A 12,545-nucleotide genomic window follows, 5' to 3' on the forward strand; every position below is an offset into this window, starting at 1 on the left:
TTAAATAGCTTAGTTGTGTGTGCTTGAGTTATGTTATCTATTTGGGCTTATGGACACCCATTCGAGAAGCAGGGAATTTTGATAGTTTTCTTTTTTGACTTCAAAAAACTTCACACTCTTGCCAGGTCACTCTGAAAAGATTTGATTAGCCAAAAAAAAAAATTACCCTAGTTACTTGCGATGATTTATTTTAATTTAGAGCAAACAAAACAACATGGCAGCATACACTGGTTGAATTCCTCTGTCGATAACTATTATGAACTAGTACACAATTTTATAGTACTGCAGTAGGATTTGTAGTGTTCTAATTTGTTCTGTATTTCACTTAAAGACATTCTTTTAACTAAGTTAAACGGTGATTTGTCTTTTTATACCTTATTAAGTCTTTTCATGAAACTTTGGCTAAATGGGGCAGCTGCTTAATTGGGCCAAAATTGGTCCTGATGTATCCCAATTAACTGGAATCCACTGTAGTTCGATTGGCGTGATGAACACATCTGTTCACCTACATGTTCCCAAAACACATGCAATAAACTAGCAAATAAATAATAAATCCCCAAAATATATACTGCAATGCTACATATAGAAAACACTCCACATCATAAACATATACTCTGAGGACTCAGTAAAGGAAATATATTTTTTTATTTGAAATACAGGTGCTTTTAAGCAGTTTAGTGGCATCTGTTGACAACAATGACACTTGTTTAGGTGTGTCCACTGTTTCTTACAGAGGTCATAAACAGAAACTTAAAAACAATATTTTAAAAGAAAAGTAACAGTTGGTTTTCTGGGCTTCAAATGACATTTATTACATTCCTCTATATTACAAGGCAGCAATCTGTTAATAATTAAAAGAAAAAAAAACAGTATCCTGTTGTCATTTTATACAGAAACCAGTACATGCACATCTGCATATCACATTTGATGAGGAGCCTCCGGCGCAGAAGCTAAAGATTATCTCTTTTAAATGTAATAGTTTTTCTCAGCATAATTGGCTGTTTTTTTAACCCTTAAAGGGCTAGTCATGATATTTGTTGTGCTAATCATCTGGAGTTCTAATTTATTTCGCAGGGCAGAGGTTAATTATGGATAATATTGTATAAACTTAAGTATATCTACACTTTCAGCTTCAACTGCAGTCCTTGAAATGATTAGCAATGTCCACAAAGACCAGGAATATGGATTAGAAATAGGAGTCCAGCGATGGATCCATAATACAGTGCACCTTTATAGGTTAGCTTGTTAATACATAGCAGCATCAGAAATCTCTCAGTAACCAGGTGAGGTTTATGGAACAGTGCTCACGGTTGTGTGGACCTGTTTCTTATTTGGCCCCCTCCTCCTTTTGTTTTCAGGTCTTTCTTTCCTTACTCGTCCTTCTTTATTTCTTTTATTTTCTTTGCCTCTTCTGCTACCTTTGCCTTGTTTGTCTTGTGTCATTTCTTTCTCTGGTTTCTTTAGCTCTTTACCTTTATTTCCTAGAATAAAAGCGCATGGATGAGTATTGAAAGAGGGAATTCATGAATGGAACATTCCATACATTCTGTTATCAAACCATTAAGAAACTACTCTATCATGAATTCTATTAACATCATGAGGAAAGAATGTATTTAGAGAGCATGAAATTTTTACGTAAGCACATAATAAATCAAAGTAGTACAGGGTTTCCATACAATTTTGTGATGTCAATCAAAGAGATTCTGGCTTTATATTCTACCTCAGTTTCATAATCCCACACTATCTCCAATTCTTCTCATTCCATTCATATTAAATAAAACGTCTATCAATTCTCTAGCTTGAATACTTAAGAGACATCTAAAGATTCACAAACACAAGAAAGTCTGCAAGTTCTGGAAATCCAAAGCAACACGCACAAACTGCTGCAGGACTCAGCAGGCCAGGCAGCAATAATGGAAATGAATAGAGAGTTGATGTTTTGGACTAAGATTCTCCTTCTTTCTCAGCTATTTATTCATCTCCATAGATGCTGCCTGACCTGCTGAGTTCCTCCAGCACATTGTGAGTGTTCCTTTAAATGTGATAAATTTATTTGTTTGGGTTCAGAGACAGTTATTGAGTCAAATGGATTAGGTAGACACCATTTAAATGAGGCTTTTTGGAAAAAAGTGAAATCACCTTCACACAATTCAAGTATTGAATGTGCTTAGCCACTGAACAATATAACCAGTTAGAAAGTATATTAACAAATGGGCAATTTAACATTATTTTCAACATCCCAAGTAAGCATGTTACATTCTCCCTGGTCTACAATTATTATTGATTATAGTCTTCTGGTGGTTGGATCAAGAACTGCAACAGAATTGGCTTTAGTCCACAGAGCTAATGCCCGTGCTTCTTCAAGGACGGGAGATATGCAAGAGAGTAATTAACAATAAATATTTGCATTTTCTGCTGAAAAGAAACTTTTTGTGTTGTAAGACAATTGTTTGCAAATGTAATTAATATCATGTTGTGCAAATTAGCAGCTGTCAGGTCATTTTAATAAAAGAATGAATCTTTAACCCATGTCCCACGGTAAAGAAACCCAAATACCTTGATAATTACTCAACAATGAAGGAAACTCAGACATAGCTAGTTATTGTTTGACATTTTTGTATAATGATGATATTACATTTCACAGCTGCACGACAGAAAAAGGGAAGAAATGCCAAACACAGCGAATGGCGCATCCTGAGGCCCTCGGGTGGGTTTTGGCATTTCTTAGTCATTAATGATAAAAGGACCCGGAGATCATTGCACTTCTGACTTTTAGCATACTGCAAACTATTTAGAACAGTCAAGATAAAGGAGAAGGTTTATAGTCATAGCCGATATGTCCTTGTCCTCCATTTGAATCTTATCAGCAGCTTCCTCTTTCCTTTCTTCCTTTCCATTTCCATCCTGTCTCCTCAAACTATTTCTCCATCAGAATTATTGTGAAAGAGCTATGAATTCCTGCAACGTTTCAATACCACTTCCATTATATGGCTCAAAGCTTATTTTTGCACGGCTGTAGCGGTGAATAAACTGTATCAGAAAGGCTCCAAGAAGCACCAAAAGCATAACCAACTGAAGGCCGCAGTTTGCACAAGAAAGGTGCACGTGTGTTTGGAGTCAGATGCCCAATAATCCGCCTCCCACCATTCCAATATTCTTCTCCATAAGATATAGGAGCAAAATTAGGCCATTCAGCCCACCAAGTCTGCTCTGCAATTCCACCATGACTGTTTTATTATCCCTCAACTCCATTCTCCTGCCTTCTCCCTATAACTTTGATGCCTTTATTAGTCAAGAACCTATTGGCCAAGTTGTTGGGTAAATATCCCCAATGACTTGGCCACCACAGCTGTCTGTGGCAATGAGTTCCACAGATTCACCACCCTAAAGAAATTCTTCCTCATTTCTGTTCTAAAGGGACATCCTTCTAATCTGAGGCTGTACCGCCTGGTCATAGGCTCGTCCATTATAGGAAACATCCTCTCTACATCCACTCTCTTCAGGCCTTTCAATATTCAATAGGTTTCAATGAGATCACGTGTTCCTCACGACGTGCTATCTCTGTTATTTCTCATGGGGATCTAATTTTCAAGTGTGAGTCTATTCCATCACACAGAAAGAAAGCTGATAGTACTGAAATCAGAGAGCTGATGAAAGTATCTCATTCGATCTTAGATGCAGAATGAAGAAATGGGAGTCGGTCATTCTGGCCTTCAGTAATATTCTGGTATTTAATTACAGCATGATTTACTTTGGTTTGGTAATCCTTGCAAATTTTTGTCATAAAAAGACTTATAATCTCTGTTTCAAATTTCCACTTTGATTCTTAGTCATAGCAAGAGGGAATTTATGATTATGTATCTAGTGACATTAGACTTGGCCTCAATGTTTCTGGGCTAGAGTTGAGGGAAATCAGCCAAATTTCTTGCTCAAGAGGATAGCACTTTGTCTAAATTCCCTTTGTAGTCTGTTCAGTTATTGTAATTTACTGGAAGAGACTCAGTGGACATTTGCCCTCTCCTCCTTTGCTTTCATTAAATTATTTCAGAAACTCTCTATTATGATCAGAAGTTGCTGGAAGTTCAGTCATCATATTAATGGTCAGGTGATTATTGGCATCTGACACCCTCCCATGCTCAGAGTATAGACATTGGTTTGATAGTATCTATCAATTCTACAACATTATAATAACATTTTCACTCATTTAAATGTCATTTTCAGTTTATTTCCTTATTGTTCATCCTTTCTATGATTTGTATGATTATCCTTTTCCAAATCCTATCTGCAATCCCTGTAATACACACAAAATGCTGGAGGAACTCAGCAGGCCAGGCAGCACCTATGGAAAAGAGTATAGTCGACGTTTTGGGCCGAAACCCTTCAGCAGAACTGGACAAAAAAAGAGATGAGGAATAGATTTAAAAGGTAGGAGGAGGGGATAGAGAAGCACAAGATAATAGGTGAAGGGGGGTGGGAGAAGGAGTAAAGTAAAGATTCAGGAAGTTGATTGGTGACAGAGATACAGAGCTGGAGAAGGGGGAATCTGATAGGAGAGGACAGAAGACCATGGAAGAAAGAGAAAGTGGGAGGAGCACCAGAGGGAGGCAATGGGCAGGCAAGGAGATAAGATGAAAGAGGGAAAAGAGGATGGGGAACAGTGAAGGAGGCGGGGGGGGGGGTGCATTACCAGAAGTTCGAGAAATTACTGTGTCTGGTGCTCCCTATGCAGCCAACCTGAGACACGACGCAGGTTGGGAGACCACTTCACAGAGCACCAACACTCCATCCGCCAGCAGAAGCAGAATCTCCCAGTGGCCACCCATTTTAATTCCACTTCCCATTCCTATTCTGATATGTCTATCCATGGCTTCCTGTACTGTCGTTATGAAGCCACGCTCAGGTTGGAGGAGCACCACCTTATATTCCGTCTGGGTAGCCTCCAACCTGATGGCATGAACATCGATTTCTCGAACTTTCGGTAATGCCCCTGCCCCAGCCCCCACTCCCTTTCACTGTTCCCCATCTCATCTTATCTCCTTGCCTGCTCATCACCTTCCTCTGGTGCTCCACCCCTTTTTCTTTCTTCCATGGCCTTCTGCCCTCTCCTATCAGATTCCCCCTTCTCCAGCTCTCTATCTCTCTCACCAATCAAAATCCCAGCTCTTCATGTCACCTCTCCCCTTCCGGGTTTCACTTACCACCTTGTGTTTCTCCCTCCCTTCCCCCCACATTTTAAATCTGCTCTTCATCTTTTTTTCTCCGGATCTGCTGAAGGGTTTCAGCCTGAAACATTGACGTACTCTTTTACATAGATGCTGCCTCCAGTATTTTATGTGTGTTGCTTGGATTTCCAGCTTCTCATGTTTCCAGTCCCTGTTTTTGCCCCTTTCCCCCTGCATTTCTTCACCTACTTCAGTTGTGCTGCAATGCCCGGCCTCATCTCCTTCAACCCAACTTCAATTTGCCTCTAACCTTCCTTCCTTTACACACCAGACATGAGCCAGAAGCAATTGTCCTTGATACATCAAGGCATCATTTGGCTGGGTGTGGCATCAAGAAATCCTAGCAATCAACAGATCTGAGAGTCGGAGAGTGCAGCATGGAACTTTCTGAAGCTGCCGTTAAAGCTAACACAGAAAATCATGGCTGTATTGAATGGGGGTCAACCACCTCAGCCCAAGTCATTGCAGAAGGAATTTCTCAAGGCATTGTTCAAAAGACAACAATCTTCATCCAAGTTCTTCTCTCCATCATAAGATCAGAAGGTTAATGGTACATAATAGAGCTCCATTAAAAGTTCCATGGGTAATAAGCAACAAGATTTGAACAACACCCAAATGGTAAATAGCAAGCTCAAAGTACATTTATTATCAAAGTAGTTTTATGTCACCATATACTACTCTGAGATTCAATTTTCTTGCAAGCATTACAGTAAAATAAAGATAAATAGAATTTTTGAAGAACTATACGTAACAGAAGATTGCCAAACAAACAACAAGCAAAAGAAAACAAATTGTGGAAATAATAATAAAAACTGAATAAATAATATTGTATTGTAGATTCCTTGAAAACAAGTCCATAGGTGATGGGAGTCGGTGTTATTCAAATCATCTTCAACAATATGCATTTTACCATCTCTCTTTGCTAATCAATTGCCTGCCATTACCAGCTTCATCACCTTCAATATTCTGGTAGTTTCCATATGATCAAAAGCTTGGCTGGAGCAGCAGGTTATAAATCATATCACCACCTGGACAGGCCAGTAGTCTGTGGCTTATTGCCTGACTTTCCATTCACTCATCCATCTTTCTATCTATCCATCTATCTATCTAGCACAGTTTGTCTTGTTTTGCACATTGGTCAACAGTCTTTGTTAGTTTTTCATTGATTCTATTGTATTTCTCTGCAGGAAAATGTATCTCAAGAAGGTATCTGATGAAAGGTCTCGGCTGGAAATGAGACTCTTTATTCCTTTCTATAGATGCTGCCTGACCTTCTGAGTTCCTCCAAAATTTTGTGTATGTTGCTGTGGTGACATACATACGTTGATAATGAATCTACCTTGAATATAATGAAACACCCTCCAGTTCTAAACTACAGTCAACAAGTTCAATATCATCTAGTTAAAGTAATATGCTTGACTGGCATCTATCCTCCTCATAGTCATTGACTCCTTCACCTATCAGCAAACTCACTGCAGAGTGTATGCATTTTACAGAATACACTGCAAATATTTGCTGAGGCTTCTTCAGCAGCCTTGAGAAAGCATTATCATTCCCAGCTATGATAATATTGGGCTTACTTTTCATGAAGTTCAGAACTCAGATGAAGATGTTAAGCAGTATCCAATATAGACAGCACTCCCATCTACTTTTCAAGTGCTAGATCACTTCCCTGTTTATCCTCCATGGTGAGTTTAGCTGCCAATTCCCGCTGTTTGAGAACTGGGTACCCCCCTTCCTATCAAGGAGGAGATACTTCTTGCTAACAAAGTAGTTTAAATGTAGTTCATTTATTTTTAGTGATACATGTTTAAATTTAGGTAAAATTCTTTAAACACATTTAAAGCTCTCAGAGGATTTCTATCTTCTCGGATTTCCAAAACACAGGTACAACTCCTATAATTTAAAAAGACATACTGATGAGTTGCAGACAAACGAGTTGTCCATCACAAATTGAAGGTAGAGGAATGGATTCTAGTTATCCTGTCTTTTTGTCAGCCTTCTTGTCATTTCTTGACCATTCCTAACAACGCTGCTCTCTAATATTTATACTGTTTTTTGTTGCTTGGTGACGTCACACACACATGATGTTTTTCAGTTATATTTGTCAATGCCTTGTTTAATTCAGCTGAAGCGGACCCCATTGATTTCTATTACAGGTGTCCCCTGCTTTTCGAACGCTTGCTTTACGAAATCTTACTGTTACGAAAGACCTACATTAGTTACCTGTTTTCGCTAACAGAAGGTGTTTTCACTGTTACAAAAAAAGGCAGCGCGCGATAAAAAGCAGCGCGTGCCCCGAGCAGCCGTTCTCCCCCGGATTCGGAACGGCATTCTCACCGGCCTTGCTTAAACATGTGCCCGTGAGCGAGATGAGTTCTAAGGTATCAGAAAAGCCTGAAAGTGCTCGTAAGGGTATTACACTTAGTGTAAAACTAGACATAATTAAGTGTTTCAATCGTGGTGAATGAAGTAAGGACAAAGTGAGTTTGGCTTGTGGAAGTTGACGAAGATGATGTTGAAGAGGTTTTGGCATCTCATGACCACGAACTGATAGATGAAGTGCTGATGCAATTGGCAGAGGAAAGGATAACAATCAAAACCAAATGCAGTAGCGAACGGACCAAAAGTGAAGTCATCCAGGAACTGAACGTGAAGCCATCCAGGAACTGAACGTGAAGCAACTGCGTGAGATTTTCCCTGCAATGATAAAGTACAACTTTAATTTTGAAAGGGTGCGTCAGTTTAGGGCATATTTGCAGGATGGTTTGAGTGCTTACAAAGAACTGTATGGTCTAAAAATGCATGAGGCTAAGCAGTCAAGCAAGCGTTCCACATCAGCCACAGCAGACGACAAACCCCAACCTTCGCCATCGAGGCAGGCATAGAAGATGGAAACAGACGATGAGATGACACCCCAGTGTCCCACCACCCCAACCACCGGGCCGCAGATACCGATCTGTGAAGAATGCAGTGGTAGCCGGGACGCACCCAGCACATCTTTAAGAAAAAAAGCCGAAATAAACAAGCTAATTAATTAGGTGCCGCCTAATGTCGGCCCATATCAGAGGCGATTGCCGATTGCGTCGTCTCTGATCTGGGCCGACATTTTCATGCCAGGCGGCATCTAATTAACTAGTTTGTTTGATTTGGCTTTTTTCTTAAAGGTGTGCTGGGTGCATCCTGGCTACCACTGTACCCCTGCATGCTTCGAGGATCGGTATTGGTTTGCTGCCCGGAGGGTGGGGGCCACTGCATCACCCCAACCTCCGACGACTCAGCCTAACACACCATCATCAGTGTGCTCGGCGCTGTCCCAATTCCGGTAAGTGATACTACATTGTACATACATTATTTCTACTTTATATAGGCTGTGTATTTTTAATTGTTATTTGGTATGATTTGGCAGCTTCATAGCTTAAAGGTTACTGGAGAGCGCTTGCGCCGTGTTTCTGCCGAGAGTGCTTGCGTGAGATTTTCGCAACAGAGAACAGTGTGGCAATGATTGTGGAAAAGTATTTTTACTTTATATAGGCTGTGTATTCATCATATCATTCCTGCTTTTACTATATGTTACTGTTATTTTAGATTTTATCTGTTATTTGGCATGATTTAGTAGGTTATTTTTGGGTCAGCAAACGGTCACAAATTTTTCCCATATAAATTAATGGTAATTGCTTCTTTGCTTTACGACACTCCGGCTTACGAACCGTTTCATAGGAGTGCTCTACCTTCGGATGGCGGGGGAAACCTGTAATTAAATAATGGGCCCTATTGTTTACCTGTTTATGACAAGAGGCTGAGCAAAGAATATCAGTTGGAAGTTTAACTTACTCCAAACAACTCTTTGGTCCCAGGAAGAGTTAGCTGCTGTGTTAGAAAGCTGAGCTCGGCAAAAAGCCCAGCACCTCCACAGCCAAGGACAGTGAGTATCCATCGCATAGTATTTTCCCACTATTGCTCCAAGATAATTTTCCTCCAATCTTCTGAATGGCCAGGTGTAGCAGGTGCGTGGGAATGCAATTACATCAAAATCCCACTTAAATCACTCATAATCTGGAGTTGGTCATATTTCCATAACAGCATAAGACATGGGAGCAGAATTAGACCATTCAGCTCATCGATTCTTCTCTGCAATTTCCTTGTTTTTTCATTGTGGCTCAATATACCCTGACAACATTCTGGGTGTCTACTTTCATCACACGGATTTCTGACATTCAAGAAAAAAAGCCCTTCTAAGTTTTCTTAATAGCATCTAATGATTCTAATAACCTATCAAACAGTTAAAAATCTGCAATTAAAGAAAAACCGTTTTCCTCACCTGCGCTGCTTCTGTTCTAATCTATCTTTACTATTTTTCTCTGTATCTTACTCATCATTTTGTATTTCTTATTGCAAATAAGGAATGCATTATTTAAAAGTGGAGTTCATGCAAATTCTTCACAAATTGTTGGTTAGTCTACAGGTCTGGCCTTTTCCTCATATTGTCCAGGCATAATTAGAAGCCTAGACTCCATATCACAAGGCCAAGATGTTATGTCCCCTGACCTAATCTCCATGTCATAAAGCCTCAAGTAATAAATAACTGATTTTCCTTAGCCACCTTCCAGGTCTTTAACAATTTTAAAGCCATTAGAGTGGGAGCCATACCTAAAGGCCCAGAAAGTACCAGAAGGTTTATGTCGATGTATTGTGGTAGGACCACTGTCTGCCCACTTTCAGATGAATGATGAATCTTTAAATGAATACACACTCAGTGGCCACTTTAACACCTTTCGGCCTGGTATGGTCATCTTCTGCTGCTGTAGCCCATCCACTCCAAGGTTCGATGTGTTGTGCATTAAAGGCAGATTTATACTTGTGCGTCAAATCTACGCCGTAGGTACGGCGTAGCAGCATACCCTACGCTGCACTCTATGCCAACCGTACGCCGTAGCCTAACACGCACCTCTCCCAAAATGTAACTACGTGTCACGGCGACGCAGACCGCAACAGCTGTGATTGGTCTGCTTGGTAGCCTCGCATTTCCTCCTACGCTGGTAGCTTCCCATTGGGCGACTGAAGGGCAGGGAAGGAACTCTGGCTGCAATGTTTTCCATGAAGCTTTACAGACCTCCGAAATGATGGAGGACCCTGTGCCAGTTTGCAGCTAGCTGCTACAGCCTGTTGACTTCCACCTGAAGCTAAAACTCGAATGGTGATTGCCAGTCTCTGAGTATACTGTGCGTACACTGGTGTGAAATAAATGGTTAGAGATGATGAACCAAATCGTCAAATCTACCTGCCGACATCTGAAAATATTTGAAATGCATTTCCTCGTCCATGTCTCTCAGTGGCCGGATAAGCACAGAAAATTCACCCTCCTTCAGTTTCATTCGCCATTGTTTGAAGTTTGCGTTTCTTCGTGTTGAGTTTCAACACGAGTTGAACAAGTATAAATGCTCACAATGGCGTAGCCCACTTGCACAGGCTACGTAAGCTAGTACGCACAAGTATAAATCAGCCTTTAAGAGATACTTTTCTGTACGGCACTGTTGTAACACGTGGTTAGTTGAGTTACTGTCACCTTCTTGTCAGCTTGAATCAGTCTAACCATTCTCCTCTGACCTCTCTCATTAACAAGACATTTTCACCCTCAGAACTGCTGCTCACCGGATTTTTTTTTTTTGTTTTTTGCACCATTCTGTAACCTCTAGAGATTCCACTAATGGATGTGCAGAATGCTTGTCATTGTTACACCTCCCTTGTATTAGTCAGTGCTGTTGTGCAGTGATTGGTGCAGGAAGTACATCCCAAGCAGGGGTCCAGATCTCCTGTAATCTGCTTTGAAGAACGTTGGTTTAAGAGGTTAATGCTACAGTGCCAAGAATTTGATAAAGGAACAAGGGAAACAAATTTAGGTGTGAAGGAGCTGCTGGAGGAGGATAACTGGACTGACCTTGATATAATGGTGAGAAAGATTCTTACTGTATGGTAAAGAAATAGATACTTCCCCTGATCAGTCTCAAAATACACTGCAATCAGAAACTAGAGGAAGCGTGACACAGTGCAAGACATAATCTCCTTCAATTTGTGCAAAGGGAGCAGACTTTTATTCCAAATTGTAAAAATAGATCTTCCCTGGCAAACAACCCATCTTTTAAGGCTAATAGCATTGAAACAGCTGCCCTGGAATCAGCATGCTAAGCCTTTCCTCTTTAGCTGATGTTGTTGCGGGAAGTTTGGGTGCAGAGGTCTCTGAGATACTTTTCACAGATTTACATTACTGGGGCCCACTTCAGGCAGGCGCCAGAAATAACACAATGGAAGTTCATGACAAAATTAAAGCACTCTGGCACTTCCTGGTGCCTTAGTGACTCCCACCTAATCATTAGGCAGATAGAGCACACCCACCCCTCTGACCCAAGCCTCCTGATTTCCTAGCTTGAAGTAGGAAGTCTGTACGAAGCTATAGCTATTACATTTTAAATAAAAGAGTGAATAAGATAGTGTACAGCCACCTTTATCGATACTGGTTCTGTGAGCATCATAGCTCTAACTTTCTTTGTCACTGGAGGCTTGTAATTTTGACGGCTGTAATTTTTCTGTTTGCTTGATGTTATGATAATTGAGCCCAGCTGTATGCAGACTTGCTCCTAAATCAACTTTGGCCTATTTGTGTCAAGCTGGAGTTGGTGTATGCCAGTACTTCACACCTATCGGGTTTAGGTCATTCCACCATGTTCAGAACTTCTTTCTTTCTGTCTGTGCCTCTGATCATGCGTTCATCCATGTCAGCAGCTCTGCCAGGTTATGAAGTGCGCACCACCAGTTTTAGCATGTAAAATAACTTGGCAGCGTTCCCTTTTCCTTCAGGCACAAGTGACTCCAGTTTAATAACTCACTCACTTTGAGGGAGAAATTCTTGAATGTGTGAACATCGAGTTGTGAGGTAGACCCGCGTCAGCCTGATGTGCTGAGACACGGAGTAATATTCTAATATGCACATGAATCCCAGGTCTTCAGAGGTCAACTTCCATAGTATCTGCTTCAACAGGAACCTTTTTTGCCTGACGTCCCATCACGGTAAAGACCTTTAAAAAGGAAGATCTGAACCATCATTTCTTCTGGTATTCCTCTTTGGGGCGGCACGGTAGCGTAGTTACGGTTAGCACAACGGTTTACAGTGCAGGTGATCCGGGTTCAATTCCCGCTGCTGCCTGTAAGGAGTTTGTACGTTCTCTCCATGACCGCGTGGGTTTCCTCCGGGTGCTCTGGTTTCCTCCCATGATCCAAAGATGTACCGGTTGGTAGGCGAATGGGTCATTGTAAATCATTCCGTGA

General features: G+C 40.9%; 1 protein-coding gene across 1 annotated transcript in view; it reads right to left on the minus strand.

Annotated features, from left to right (window-relative positions):
* Positions 1-696: 696 nt before the first annotated feature.
* Positions 697-12,545, minus strand: part of rspo3 (R-spondin 3) — a 99,657-nt gene continuing 87,808 nt past the window's right edge. Inside the window, exon 5 of the mRNA XM_072251559.1 lies at positions 697-1,481. Within this exon, the coding sequence (XP_072107660.1) occupies positions 1,291-1,481 (191 nt within the window). The 3' untranslated portion in view covers positions 697-1,290. The remainder of the gene's footprint in view (positions 1,482-12,545) is intronic.

Source organism: Mobula birostris, chromosome 2 (assembly GCF_030028105.1).
Source record: "Mobula birostris isolate sMobBir1 chromosome 2, sMobBir1.hap1, whole genome shotgun sequence".
Lineage (NCBI taxonomy): Eukaryota > Metazoa > Chordata > Chondrichthyes > Myliobatiformes > Myliobatidae > Mobula > Mobula birostris.